Source organism: Melospiza melodia, chromosome 26 (assembly GCF_035770615.1).
Source record: "Melospiza melodia melodia isolate bMelMel2 chromosome 26, bMelMel2.pri, whole genome shotgun sequence".
In the NCBI taxonomy this organism is placed as follows: Eukaryota; Metazoa; Chordata; class Aves; order Passeriformes; family Passerellidae; genus Melospiza; species Melospiza melodia.
Genome location: NC_086219.1, coordinates 6,954,637 through 6,969,635, shown reverse-complemented (window position 1 = coordinate 6,969,635; position 14,999 = coordinate 6,954,637). Strand labels below are relative to the sequence as shown.

The following is a 14,999-nucleotide window of genomic DNA, read 5'->3' as shown; positions in this document are numbered from 1 at the left end:
GGGCCCTCTGCCTTGGTGGGGGTTGGATCAGGTGTCCCCTGAGGTCCCTTTGTGCCCTGACAAATTTGAGATCCCGTTATCGCTGGTACAGCAGCCTGTGTCAGCACCTGCCTGCCTTCCAGCAGGCACCTCCCAACCAACACACATCCTTTTAGAAATAACTAATAATTCCTTTTAAAATAATTTATCATTTCCTTTTAAAAATAATTAATAATTACCCCTGGCCTTAAGCAGCTGGAGGCTGCTCATTCTTCCACATCACTTCAGACCTGGCAGATGCATTACAAGCATGTAAAGTGCAGTTTACCTGTGTAAAACGCACCTTTAAGGTTACGAGTCTGCTGCTCGTTATCTTTTCTGGGCGGCGTTTGCCGTGCAGCCGGCCTGCCTCGTGCTGCCTTTGGTTTAAACTTCCACAAGCGCATTTAGGGAGCGATGTTCCCGCGCAGAGGCTCCGGGACCGACTGAGGGCCGGGCCCGAGCTGCGGGCGCGCCCCCCGCAGGCCCCGCCCCCGGGCCGGCCCCCGGGCTCTGATTGGCCGCCGCGCTCACCCCCGCGCCGCAGTTGGTGCCGCCGTGCGCCGCGTCCCCCCCGCGCCGGTGGCGTGGTTCGCTCCGCCCCGCCTCCCCGCCCCGCCGCCGCGCATCCATACTTGGCGATGGCCGGCGAGCCGCGCGCTGATTGGCGGGGAGCGGCGCGGGGGCGGGGCCGGCCGCGCTGACCCGGATGTTCACTGCCGGGCGGCGGCGGAAGCGGACGGGCCGCGGCGTCGAAGCGACAGGGACGGACCGGGAGGCGCCGCCGTTCTACCGCCCCGCGCACCCGCCCAGCCGACATGGTGAGAGCGGGCCGGCCCCGCGCCCCCGCCCGCGGCCCCCGCCCTTCCGCACCGCCCCCCGCGCCGGGTCCTGCGCCCACACCGCCCCCTCGCACCGGGGGGCCTCGCCCGGCCTCCCCCGGGCGGTGGGGACGGAGGGAGGGACGGCCCGGGCGGTGCCACCGGGGCGCAGGGAGGGCTGGCCCGGCCTGAGGGCGCTGCCGGGGGGGGGCTGGGGCTGGCGGAGGCTCTGCCCGGCGCTCCGCAGGGCCCGGGGGCGGGGGGCTCGCCCGGGGCTGCGCTGCCCGGTCACTGCCAGCCCTCCGGTCCCGGTACCGGGCGGTGCTTCCAGGGGGAAGGATGTGGAATGACACGGGCAGTGCTTCCGCTTTGGCGGAGAACGGTGCCGCCTGGGGCGCTGGGAGCGCTGGGCCGTGGCTGTGGCTGCCGTGTCCGAGCCCGGGCTGTGTCCCCCGCCGGGCCCGTGGCTCCCGTGTCTGTGACCGGGCTGTGTCCCCCGCCGGGCCCGTGGCTCCCGTGTCTGTGACCGGGCTGTGTCCCCCGCCGGGCCCGTGGCTCCCGTGTCTGTGACCGGGCTGTGTCCCCCGCCGGGCCCGTGGCTCCCGTGTCCGAGCCCGGGCTGTGTCCCCGGCCCGTGGCCGTGGCTCGCGTGCCCAAAGCCCGGCTGTGTCCCCCGCCGGGCCCGTGGTTCCCGTGGCCGGGCTGTGTCCCCCGCCCGGAGCTGCCCCTGCCCTGCGTGTGCCGGGCTCGCCTGGAGCTGTGAAATGTGGGGAGCAAAGGGGCTGCAGCCCTGGGTGCTGCTCCCCCTCAGGGCTGGGAGCTTTCCCTTCCCCCGGAGAGGCCCCGGTTTGCTCAGCCGTGTGCCCTGATCTGTCTCGCTGTGTTTCCCGAGTGGATTAGCCCGGGGCACGAACCCTCTCGATTCCCCTTCGGTGCTGTGCAGAGGGAGCAGCCTCCAGCCGCTGCCCGGGCCCTGCTCTGCTCAGGGGCTGTTCCCGAGCCTCCTCAGGCACTTGGAGGGAATCACATCACTTCATGCTCCTGGGGATTTGTGAGTCAGGGTTTCCAGCAGGACAATTCAGCAATGTTCAAATGTGTTTAGCTCACAAAGGAACACCCCACAGCCTGGCTCTACAGCAGTTTAACCACACCAGTGTAATCCTTTACTTCTTGCCTTCATCCATAGGAATTCCAGAGGCAATGCCTTATGTTCTTTCTCTGGAGCTGGAGCCAGCTGTGTCATGCAGGATAAAGATTTTAATGTCAGGTGAAAGGTGAAGAACAGTTATGATCAAAGTTCTGTTCCGTGTTGGTCCAGACAGGAGCAGGTGCTGCACCTGAGTCCAGCACAGAGCATCTCATTCCAGCTGTGGGCCTGATTTTAACACACTGACATCTGTGTGTGCAGGACCTGCCTTGGAATCTCAAACTGGGATTCCAGCAAACTCTCCTAACTTATGCCACTGCAAAAAATTGTCACAGGAAAAGAGCTCAGAGAAAACAAGGAGGCTTCATGGAAAGTAACAACAGTGGGACTAACTTTGAAGGGATATAAAAACATCCAGTCAGGATTTAAATGTAACTGTGCCAGTTGTTTGGAGGAGGTGCAGCACAAATCCTTTGGAAATTTCCTGAGTGTCACCAGGTTTTGCTGCCTTCTGTTTTTTTCATGTTTAGTTGTGGAGGCCACTGGGCATAGGAGAAATTAGATCAGAACTTCCAACACTCTTGTGGTGGTTTCCAGTGTTAAAAGGACTCCAGGGATGAACCTGCAAGCCTCCATTTTCAGCTCATGTGCAAACCCAGTGTTTGGGGTTCTTCCAGGAGCTTTGCTTTTGGTGCTCTGAGAGCAGAAGTGGAGCACTGAGAGGATGGAATGGCCCTTCCACTGCAGAGAGCAGGTGGTGTGGTGCAGGATATTGGGTGAAACACCTTCCTGGTACCTCAGGGTTACCAATATTTGTGTAGAGCAGAGCTTTGTCTCCTTGGAGAGCTCAGAGCTGTGCCCACATTTCAGTCAGGTGCTCAGGGAAACAGGGCAGGGCAGCACATGGAGCTTGAAAACTGCCTGGATGGATGGATGGATGGATGGATGGATGGATGGATGGATGGATGGATGGAGTCTCCTGTGCTAAAAATAAATGGAATGCACACTTCAGGGCAAAGCAGCACTTGGGAGAGTGGATCTGCTGAGATTTTCTGGAATTGTGGGTTATGAATGGATGGGATCCAGTTACTCTTTGTAAAAATAAAACCCTTCATTTCCAGGTTATGTAAACTGGCCTGATCATGTTAGCAAGGATTTCTTCTGCTATGCAATTCTTGGGGAAAAGGAGGACAATTTTAGCAAAATTTATGATTTAATCATCCATAAATTCAGGCTGCCTAGTGCAATGCTGGCTGGGCATCATCCATGTAGGATTTGTGAGGCAGATAAGGAGCAGTGAAGCCCAGCCTAGGGTGTGTGATGTGACAGTGACACCAGCACAAACCTCCTGTGCTGCTCAGGGTCACTCAGATTTTCAGGACAGGATTTGTTTGTGTGGAATCAGAGCCCATCTGTGACCTGGTCATGTCCTTTTTGTACCTCCACCGTGTGCTGTGAGGGTGTGGGGATGTTTTCAGTACCCACAGCAAGTCCTGTGCACCTCGTGCCTTTGAGAAACACCAACTTCAGCTCTTTTGTGGAGTCTGTGTTGGATCAGGCCAGCCAAGTGTGTGAGCTTAGCTCAATGTGATCTTAAACTGCAAATGCCCCAAATAATCAAGTCAGAGGGGATCTCTGGGAGGGGGGAATGCTGCCCTTGCAGTGATGCTTCAGCTGTGGTTTGCTGGGCAGGGGAAGCATTCAGCAGCTGAAGTTGTTCAAACAGGATTTCCTCATATGGTAAATATACATGCTGATACGAGGCTAGTTCACATCTGGAGTGAAACAGAATGAAAGTGCAGCTCAGCTCTTTTGGGGGGCTATTTTTAGTCCTTGTTAGTGGAGTTGAGAAATTACATTCTTTGGAAAAGTGACAATGCTGCCCTCCTCAATTTCTGCTTCCACAGCTGTCAGCTTTGCTTTCCATCCATCCCTGACTTCCCTGGTGAAGGATGGCTGGGGTGCTCATCATCATCATCATCATCATCATCATCATCATCATCATCATGCAGCACTGCCCAGTGCTCTCTGCTGCTCCAGTTTGCCATTGGGGCATCAGAGAATGTGGAATGGTTTGATGTGGGAGGGACTTTGAAGCCCATCCCATTCCATCCCTTCCACTGTCCCAGGCTGCTCCAGGCCCATCCAACCTGCACTTGGACCTTGGGCACTGCCAGGGATCCAGGGGCTGCAGTGGGCACCCTGTGCCAGGGCCTGCCCACCCTCACAGGGAACAATTCCTTCCTTCCCACCCATCCCTGCCCTCTGGCAGTGGGAGCCATTCCCTGTGTCCTGTCCCTGTCCATAGTCTGTCACCATCCTTCCTCACAGCTCCTTCAGGCACTGGAAAGCCCCAGTCAGGTCACCCCAAAGCCTTAAAATTCAAATTTAGGCTCAGGGTACTTCTGTAGCAGTATCCTGTGCCCCTCTTTGTCCTTGTGCCTGCCCTTTGAGGGGGTGTTTGGTCAAATCCAAGGAGCTCCTTACCCTGCAAAGTGAACTTGTAGAGAAATGTTTTGCTGCAATTTGAGCTGATTCACACCCTGACAGACCCACCTCAAGGTAAAATAAAACTCTTTTCAGTGCCTGCTGAAGGGAGCAGCTTTACTGGAGAAATGTGAGGTTCTGAGAGGTGCCTGTGCCTGGTTTAGGGCTGTGAAATCCCAGGATAGTTTGGGTTGGAAGGACCTTTAAGGCCATCTGGTCCAGGCTGGTCCATGCTCAGCCCTGTTTTACCCTGGTTTGATCCAATGTGCTTTAATAACCTCTATTTCCAGGTGAAGGAGGTGATTGCACAAGTAGAAGATACTCAAAGGAGATGCTGATCTTCTGTTTTTATCAATATGTTTTAGTCAGTCCCTTTCTAAAGTGATTCATAAACTGATTTTTAAAGTGCATGATAAAATTTCCTGCTTTCCCACTGATTCATGCTGGGAGTCCTGAAGAATTTCAAAAGCCTCAAGCAAATAAATTTTTGTGTCTCTCCTTAATGCAAGGAGAAAGGCCCAAAGCTTGTGTATGCTTCAGTTCTTCCTGAGCCTTTGCCATTTCCAGGAATAAGGGCAAAAAAACCTCACTTAAAAACATGAGATTTCAAATTTGAATTTCTTTGCAGCAGAGGCTTCATCCCCGAAGGAGTAATTAATATATCTGACCAACACAAGCTTTTCCCAGGCTTCCTGCTCTCTCTAGTTGGGCTTTAGCCCAAATTATGTTTGCTGATAGGTTGTGATAATTAAAAAGCTTCTCTAAGTTGAAGATCAGGAGCTCAGGGCAGTGCAGTGGGGGTGAGTGGAGTATAAACTGATCCTTTTCTTCCTCTTTGGTGTGATGCCTTCTTAAATATTCAATAGTCTGTGACTGAGGGGTTCCTCTGAGCAGTGACCAAGTGCTGTGGTGGGAACCTGGTTAAGGTGTGAGTGAAACACTGGGAGGGTGAGAAACTCTTGTGATTTGACCTCAATAATTCAGGGGTCCTGGACCTGATGCAGAGGCCAAAATTCCCTTCTTAGTCCCTTGTCCTAAGGCAGGATGGGAGCAGATGCTGCAGACAGGCTGTGCTGGGGAGTTGCAGCTCTTGGCCGTGTGCTGGATGAGACATTTGAGACTTCCTTGGTGTGGCACGAGGGGAAATGTGGTATTGAGGAAGTTTTAAAGCTCTGCTGGTTATCTGACAGGGTTTATCATTTAAGGAAGGAGCTTGGCTTGTTTCTCAGCTAAATCATTGTAATTCTCCCCTGGAATGGCAGATGCAGTGCAACCCTGTCCTTCTCTTGTGTTTTTGATGCAGTGAAGTTTTGAGCGAGGCTCTATTCTGTTGTTTTGTGCCCAAAATTATCTTCTATTTAGAATGACTTTAGTTGCATTAGGTACCACCTGGTGCTGTGTTTCCTGGAGTAGTGGTCTGAGCCTTGGCACCCAGCACTGCATTAATTTCCTTGTATTCTCTGGTGCTGCTGTTTTGCCCTCCCTCCCTCTCTGAGGCTTTAGAAGGAAATGTGCAGCTTGCTTTGAGCTCCTGCTCTTTGTGCCACACCTTCCAAGCCGGCCTGAAGAATTAGGAAATGGATTTGCAGCCACTTGACTTATCTGGCTGCCCTGCTCAGAAGTTGCCTTCTTTATTCCTGGCTCTGTGCAGATTAAACCTCACTAAGTTCCTTTTTTTTCATCAGTGGAGCTGCATTATTCCAGTGCAGGCTTGCTTTGGGCGCCCTGGCTCTGGGTTTAACCCCTGGGGACAGGAGGGCAGGGGTTGCAGCCCTGCTGCAGAGCCTCCCTGGCTCTGGAGGGGACTGGACTGTCCTTCCCTGGCTGTGAAGGGGACTGTCCTGTCCTTCCCTGGCCCTGGAGGGGACTAAACTGTCCTTCCCTGGCTCTGGAGGGGACTGTCCTGTCCTTCCCTGCCTCTGGTGGGGACAGGACTGTCCTTCCCTGCCTCTGGTGGGGACAGGACTGTCCTTCTCTGCCTCTGGAGGGGCTCTGTCCTTCCCTGGCCATGAAGGGGACAGGACTGTCCTTCCCTGATCTGGAGGGGACAGGACTGTCCCTCCCTGGCTCTGGAGGGGCTCTGTCCTTCCCTGGCTGTATAGGGGACTGTCCTGTTCCTCCCTGGCTCTGGAAGGGACAGGACTGTCCTTCCCTGGCTCTGGAGGGGACTGTCCCTCCCTGATGTGTCCCTGCCTGACTTTGGAGGGGACTGTCCTGTCCTTCTCTACCTCTGAAGGGGACTGTCCTGTCCTTCCCTGAAGGGGACTGTCCCTCCCTGGCTCTGGAGGGGACAGGACTGTCCCTCCCTGGCCCTGAAGGGGACAGAACTGTCCCTCCTTGGCCCTGAAGGGGACAGGACTGTCCCTCCCTGGCTCTGGAGGGGACTGTCCCTCCCTGATGTGTCCCTGCCTGACTCTGGAGGGGACTAAGCTGTCCCTCCCTGGCTCTGGAGGGGACTGTCCTGTCCTTCTCTACCTCTGAAGGGGACTGTCCTGCCCTTCCCTGGCCCTGAAGGGGACAGGACTGTCCCTCCTTGGCTCTAGAGGGGACTGCACTGTCCTTCCCTGGTTCTGGAGGGGACAGGACTCTCCCTCCCTGGCCACCAAGGGGACTGTCCTGTCCTTCTGTGCCTCTGAAGGGGACTGTCCCGTCCTTCCCTGAAGGGACACGCTCCTCACAGAGTGGAGCCCAGACCTTTCCTGCTGTGCTCCCTTGGAATTTCAGTCACGTCCTTGTTGCAGTGGGTGTGTTAAGGGCCTGGGTGAAAGCAGAACTCAGGAGCTCTCAGTTTTAGCAGCATCAGCTGAAACAAGGCTGGAAACAGCACTTAAGTAAGAGGATTTTGTGAGGAAGGAAAAATGTTTGAGACTGCACTGAAGGCAGAAGCTTAGTGGTTGCCTGAAGCCACCATAAATAAAATACTCTTTATTCTCTCAGGGAGTTCTGTTTGTGTTTCTTTAGGTGATACTTTTTTCTCTTTTCCATTAGACAAACTGCTGAGTTTGACAGTGATGTTGTGTTACCTGCCTTCCCTGGACATTTTTGCCTTGGTAAATACCAGGATTTAAAAAGCTTCTGTCAGGCCTGGCTGCCAGCCTGGGCTTGCAACCTGAGACACCTCAGGAAACAAGAGCTGGGGCTTTTGGTGTTAATGCAAGGGAGGAGAGAGGCATGAAATGGAGGGATGAGGTACAATATCAGCTGCATTGTGCTGACTACAGCTGTATTTATCCACCAGGTGCTGCCACCCCGCAGAGAGAGGTTTGGGTGTGATCTTGGCTCGGCATTGATGCTGCTCCTCTGGGTGGCCAAAAGCAGCTTGAGGTAGCCATGAGTCCAGGCAGGGCTGATGCAGAGCTTGGGAAGGTGCAGAGTGACCAGGTGGAATAACTGTTAACTTCAGGAAAAACCTGCTGGGGGCTGAAGCTGGCACAGCTGTGCCAGGTGAGCCCTGCTGCCACAGAAAGTGTCACCCTGCTGGGAATGGCCCCAGAGCCTGTGGAGCTGGCTGCCTGTGTGCTCAGGTGGGTTCAGAAGTGATGAGGAAGGCATGAAAAACCTGCAGGGATGGGCAGGTCTGGGAATTCCAGCAGAGGAAGGAATTGTGGCAGGTGTGAATGTGCTGTTAGGTGTGATATTCCTGTGGCTGTAGGTGTGCAAAGCCAGGAGCTTCCTGCTTTAAACCTGGAATTCCTGGGGCAGAACTGGGCTGAGAATCCCTTTGCTCCAGCTGGGAAAGGCCCTCAGCTGACCCTGTGGAATATTGGGGTGTCCTGAGGCTCTGACCCAGCAGAATCCTCTTTTCCCAGCTGGGAAGGGCCCTCAGCCAACCCTGCAGAATATTTGGGGTGTCCTGAGGCAGAATCCCCTTTCCCCAGCTGGGAAGAGCCCTGCAGGGCACTCACTGAGCCATCTCATGTGTGACCCAAGCACCAGGCATATTAACCTACTTTCCTGACCTTTGAGGAATGGCAGAACTTTGAGGGAAGAGGGCTAATGAGAGATCCTCTGTCCCCTGCCTGCCTTGCCAGGCATCCGGTTACTCGCCAGAGTTATCTCCTGAATTTACAACCCTGGCTGCAGCCTCCAGGAGCTGCAAAGTGCTGAGTTTGCACCTCAAGCCAGGCAGCTGTTGGCTCCACAGAGAGCTGGGATAGAGCAAATCCTGAATTTGGGATGTTGACACTGTTAGTTCTGCTGTCAGTAAGCACAGTCGCCTTCAGACACAGTGCCTGCTCCATAGTGTGTGTTTTCTCAAATGTTTTTGATGTGATTTCTCACAAAACTGCATTTAAGTTGCAGTTGACTGCAAGGAGAACCTGGGTCTGCCAGGCCAAAACCAACTTGCCCAACTTTGCTCTTTCTGCACAACAAAAAAACTTCTCAATTTTAATTGAGCAGGTCTAAAACTTGTGTGACCAGCCTGATTGGAGCATGAAGCAAACAGGAGTGCATAGAAGAAAAGAGCATTTGGAAAGGTCATTGGGCATTAGCAGGATTAAAAGAAAGCATCACAAATGACATGTTTGCAGATGGTCAGGATGGCAAATGGCAGTGCTGAATCTCAGACCTGCTGTATTTGTAGTAATTATGGTTTCAATTAAAAAAAATGAAAGAAGTGACCCCTGTAAAAATTAGGCAGCCCTTCTCTAGGGATGGACTGGGGCTCTTCCTCGGAAGATTTGAGTGGAAGGCAGGAAGACAGTGTGAAAAACAGTCACCAGGCTTGTGAACTGACTCAGACCTACTGCATTGGGTGATTTCAAAACATTTTGGGGCACAAACACGTTTGTGTTCATCTCTCCTCATAGTGAAACCAGGTGTTGCAGCTGCCTCAGGAAAGCTTGCAAAATCAGGCCAAGTCCTTGTCCCTCAGTGCTGTGCTCTAACAGGTTATTTGCATTTTGTTTAGCTAAGATTTCCTATCTCTAGTTACAGCTAACAAAGAAAATGTTATTTTTGTGAAATTGAGACTGAAAATGGGGAAAATCCCCCACTGTACAGTAACATTAATCATAAAACCTGTTGGCAAAGTTGGTCGGTTCTACAGGCAACTTCAATGTCTTTAACCCATTTATTAGAAGTTAAGCATGGTTTTTTTTTGCAATCTGTGCAACTTTTATCTGCAGCCCCACTTTCCTCTTTCATGTGGGGCTAGCAGATTGCACAGTCACTCACTGCCATGATTTATGGGGAAGTGACTTTTTGCAAACTTTATGCTTCACAGGAATTCTTGGCACCAGATGAAAGCCAGTAAATTGCATTGTCATGTTCAATGACAAGTTTAATAAATAAAACATTGTTTCTGTTACCCAGAAGACAAATGCTAGTGCAGAAATCATTAGTGATCCTGGCAAAAGGTCGGGATGAGAAGCTGTTCCCAGAAAGCCTTGGTGCTGCTCCATCCTGCTCTCCTGTTGGTCTGTGATGCCTCTTTTCCTTGGGCACACGATGGAGACCTGCCCTGGATTTGTATAAACTAAAGGGATACATTAGTTTTGAGAGTAGACCCAAGTTTGTGCCACCTGGAAATACATCCTTGCTGGGAAGGAGGTGCCAAGGAATTGTTAATTTTTCTCTGTAGATGTGCTAACAGGAACTGCATCTGGTCAGAGAAGACCTTCAGAAAACACCCACAGCTGCAGAATGTGCTCCTGGAGATGCCTGAACCTTACTGGTAAACAGGGAATTGCAGACAAGTGCCCTGCTCCAGGCTCTCAGGGGTTGTAGCTCCTCCTCCCTGGGTGTAAAATGTTTTTGAACATTATTATGGATTATTTAGAGGCTCATAGATGGGAGTGCCTTCAGTGTATTAGAACCCACTTGATGATTGTTTTAGAGTTGGGCTGGGGTGTTGGGGCTTGTCCTGTGGGCAGGGAGCTGGCCTGGTTTGGAGGTGGGGATGAGGAAGGGAAATCAGACACAGGATGCTTGGAAGAGCTGCTGGAGGCTAAAGGGATAACCAAGATTTGGCAAAACACTGATCCTTGAGCTTGTCTGAGGAGGAGAAGATCTCTGTGGTGGCTGCCCTAGAAGCCCATTGCTGCTCCTTTAATCTGTGCAGGACTTGCCCTGGCTGTGTTGGCAGCCTGGCATGGTGAGAAGTGTCCTGTGTCAGCAGCACTGGTGCCAAAGACAGTGAAGCTGCCTTGCCTTTCTCCTGCCCATGGATTATTTTAGTTCCTCCTCATGAGGCTGCAGGGCAGATGGATGAGCTGCTTGTTCCTAGAGAACCTTTTCAAAGAGGTCCCTCTTGTCCCTCTGAACTTCACCTGAGTTCCATTCCTGAAGCAGTGGAGGACAAAAGCTGCTCAGTGTTTTTGTGGGTTTTTTTTGGCTGTGTTTGCAGTGTGTACAACACCAGCACCTGAACTCAGGGAACAAGTTGTGAGAGTGTGTTCTGTCATTAACTGGGGCTGGTGCTGCTCAGTTGTACTCAGAAGCTGGAGCACTGCAGAATGAGGTGAATAATGTGCAGGAAAACATCTCCAAGGAGGATCTGCTGACTCAGAAGCTGTGACGTGTAAATAAATACAGATTACAGGGGACCTGGGGCAGCCAGAGCACAGCAGCCTCTGCTAAAGCCTTCTGATCCATCACTTCTTGCTTTTATTTTAATCTCTGATGCTTCTCACTTGGTATTCCTGGGAGGAGTGGTGGCAGCACTTGGGGCTGTTTGGGCTTGACCACAGCAAATTGGGCTGAGCTGGTTCCTGAGCATTCCATGTGCTCAGAAGTGTTGGAGATAATAAAAACCACTGCACACCCCAACCAAAACCAGACAAAGGCAAAAGTGGCTGGAGAGAAGGAGAATGAGGTCTGCATCAGTGTCTTGTTTTTTAATAATCTTTGACCTTTTATGACAGTCCACAGCAGAGTCTGTGTTCAGGTTTTATTACCTTTGATTGTTTCCTAACTGTGCTATTGCTGGTCCTCCCCAGCACACCTTGCTGTCACAGAGCTGTGATTTATGAGTCCATTACAAATGGTTTTAGATAGGATCTGCCAGAGGAGGGTTAATAGTCAAGGGAAAAGTCATATGGAAAACCAGATTGTGAGGAATATGTGCAGCTGATGGAAATGTCATGAGTGCAGAACTTCTCTGGGATTTCCCAGGTCAGACAGTTCCCATCTAATATCCTAAAAAGTTGAATGCTGACAGCTGAGAAGGGAACCTTGCAACCTAACATACTACTGTACTTTTTATTTCCCAGGGGTTACAATAATTCAGGCCTTGCTGCAGCTTCTAGCAGTTGTGTGTCTGTCCAATTGTGTCATTGGAAAAGGGAATCTTCTGCCCTTGCAGCTCTGCAAGTTGGCAGGGATTAAAATGACAAGCAGGAGGGGAAGCTGGGTATCTGTTTCAATTAAAAAAACTTAGTGCTGTAGTACCACAAAGCTGAAACATTAGTCAGACATTCCTGTTGGGAGAACTGACAGGAAATATGTGATTTACAATCCTGGCTATGTCTGCAGCTTGAAAGGAAGGAAAAAGAGTCATTTGCTGGTTGTGTCTTTCTGGCCCTGGATTAATTTACAGAGATATTTTGCCTGCAAACTGACCAGTGACCAGAGTGCTCTGGTGTGTGCTTGCTTTGAATTGCATGGCACTGAGCAGATGTTCTGGTTGCAGTGTCTCACGGCGTTTTTACCTTATATTTTTGCTGTCTGAACATTCAGATGCTGCCTGTACTTTGAATTTGGGTAACCTTTCAAATGCTGCTCTTGACTGGAACTTGGGTGTGAATTGTCCCAAGATGTTTATCTGCCACATCAGGGGTGGGGCTTTTTCACTTGAGTAATTTCTGGGTCCCTCAGTTGTTCTCAGCTGATATCAGAGATGGAAAAGGGAGCTGGGAGCACCATCATGCCTGAAGCAGAAATGTTGTACTGGGTTTGCTGGTGGAAAAGAGTAGGTGGCCTGAATTATATAATAATTATAATATAATGTAATATTATATGATGTGATATTATATATGATGTGATATTATATATGATGTGATATTATATATGATGTGATATTATATATGATGTGATATTATATATGATGTGATATTATATATGATGTGATATTATATATGATGTGATATTATATATGATGTGATATTATATTATATTATATTATACTATACTATATTATATTATATCATATCATATCATATATCATATTATGATATTATATTTAATTATATTATAGTCTAATATATATAATAATAATAATAATAATAATAATTATTATTATTATTATTATTATTATTATTATTATTACTACTACTACTACTATTATTTTATGGTGGAAAATATTTGGTGGCCCAAATGATTATTTTTAATTTTATTTATTTCCCAGGAAGGGCTGAAGTGGGAGGAGCTCCCACTGCTGTAGCACGGAGCTGTCTCAGCTCTTGGCTCAGGGAGTTGCCAGTGGGGCTGGTACAGAAATAGAGTCCAGAAGTGAAACCAGCCTGGGTTTCTGTTTGAAAGCACTGCCCAGCTCTGTTTGTGCTCAGCAGGCTCAGATGAGCAGGAATGTCCCAGCAGAGGTGTGGAGGGAGATTCAGTCCTTTGTGATAAAGGGAGCAAATTCCTGCTGAGTGCCAGGCCAGGAGCTTTAAATGAGTGTTTTACCTCCTTTCAAGTGGAATGGCCTTGGGAGAGCTGCAGGTTTGTGTAAGCCCTCCTGGAAGATGGAATATAGGTGAAGTCTCAGGTAGCTGGCAGTGGAGAACTGTCCATTGCCACGCTTGGGAATGGAGCCTGTGGGTTTTTGTAAGTGTGTGCTGTCAAAAGCACTTGTAAAAATATTTTAGAAATGCAGAATACCTGTAGTAACTCAGCCAAGTGCTGGTGTCTGTGTAAAGAGCAAACAGGTGAACACTTGAGTGAAGTGTTCCTGCTTCTGCTGGAGCTGGAGAGGCTCTGGATGTGCCTCCTGGAGCAGAAGAGCTCCGTGGGCTGTGCCAGGGCTGTGCCAGGGCTGCAGGTGCCAGGAGCAGCTCTCTGCTCCCGGCTCTGGGTGGGTTGGCTCCGCTCCTGTTTGCTGGGGGCTCCAGCACACCCTGTGCCCCAGGAGCTCTGGCCTTTGGACGTGGCAAGTGGAGTCAAAAGGAAGTCCAGCTTGTTGTCTGTTTCATTTTTTGTGATTTCCATACCTGTAGTAACTACCTGGCATTTTTTTATTTGTGCTTTCTGCGCTGAATGACATCTGCCCACACTCAGCCTTTAAAACTAAGGTGCACAGCTATGCTCCTTTACAACTGCACATTTATACAATTATTGTTATTAATTTTTCAGCACATTTGAGCTTTAACACACAGTGCCCAGATGACCTGTGGCTGTTGTGAGAGGGTTTCCCTTTTGTAAATAAGCTAAATACAGCAAAGAGACCAAACAGAAGAGGAGGTGCAGACAAAGGAAGCTGTAAAATAACCAGTACAGACATCCTCATAACCTTTTTCCCTGGGGCAGTGCCATGGGAATGCTGTAACAGGTGCTTAAGTGGAGATTCTAGATAGGCAAACATCTTTAAAGGAAACTTATTAAAGAGCTTTCATCTAAGCTAATATTTTTAGTCTTTTGAGATTCCTATGATCTCTAAATCCTTCAGTGACTTCAGCTGTAATAAAACCTCATTTGGAATTTCTGTCTGAACTCCCTGCTCCTCCACAGGAGGTTCTGGGCTGGATGAAACAGGAATGGTGGAAAGGGACCTCCTGTCAGGTAAACACTGAGCTCATTAAGTGCTGCAGGCTCAAAGAGCTGGGCTGTGGGAGCAGCCCAGCCTGGGAGACAGCCTGTCTGATCCCCTGCCCGGAGAGCTGCAGCCTCCCCTGGGTAAAGGCAGAAATTCCATGGAAATGTTCTGTCTGGAGGCCTGGTAGGAAACCTGGTCTTGATGAGCATGTGGTTTTACAGAGGAATTAAGCAAGTGGGAATCCAGGACAGGTGAAGTTGAGAGAAGTAGGTGGGGTGTTTGTGAGAATCTTGACTCCATGTTTCAGAAGGTTGATATTACATATTAGATATTATACTATACTATATTATATATTATTTTATATACTATATCTTATATATTATAATTATATACTAAAACTATGCTAAAAAGAGAATGGAATATATTGTAATATAATGTTATATTGTATTGTATTATATTATACTATGCTATACTATACTATATTAATACTATGCTATACTATGCTATATTAATACTATACTATATTATATATTGTAATTATATATGAAAACTACTAAAGAAAGAGAAAGGAATATAATATAATATAATATAATATAATATAATATAATATAATATAATATAATTAATATAATATAATATAATTAATATAATATAATTAATATAATATGATAGAATATAATATGATAGAATATAATATAATAATTATATACTAAAACTGTACTAAAGAAAGAGAAGGGATTTCATCAGAAGGTTAGAAAAGAATGAATAATGAAATCTTGTGACTGACCAGAGTCTTGACACAGCTGGACCATGATTGGTCATCAAGTAAAAACAA

The 14,999-nt window shown here is 49.3% G+C and overlaps 1 protein-coding gene across 2 annotated transcripts in view; it reads left to right on the top strand.

The window, feature by feature from the left end:
- Positions 1–728: 728 nt before the first annotated feature.
- CAPZB (capping actin protein of muscle Z-line subunit beta) overlaps positions 729–14,999 on the top strand; it is a 63,726-nt gene continuing 49,455 nt past the window's right edge. For both annotated transcript variants that reach the window (XM_063177119.1, XM_063177118.1), the window contains exon 1: positions 729–839. In XM_063177119.1, the coding sequence (XP_063033189.1) occupies positions 837–839 (3 nt within the window). In that variant the 5' untranslated portion in view covers positions 729–836. The remainder of the gene's footprint in view (positions 840–14,999) is intronic.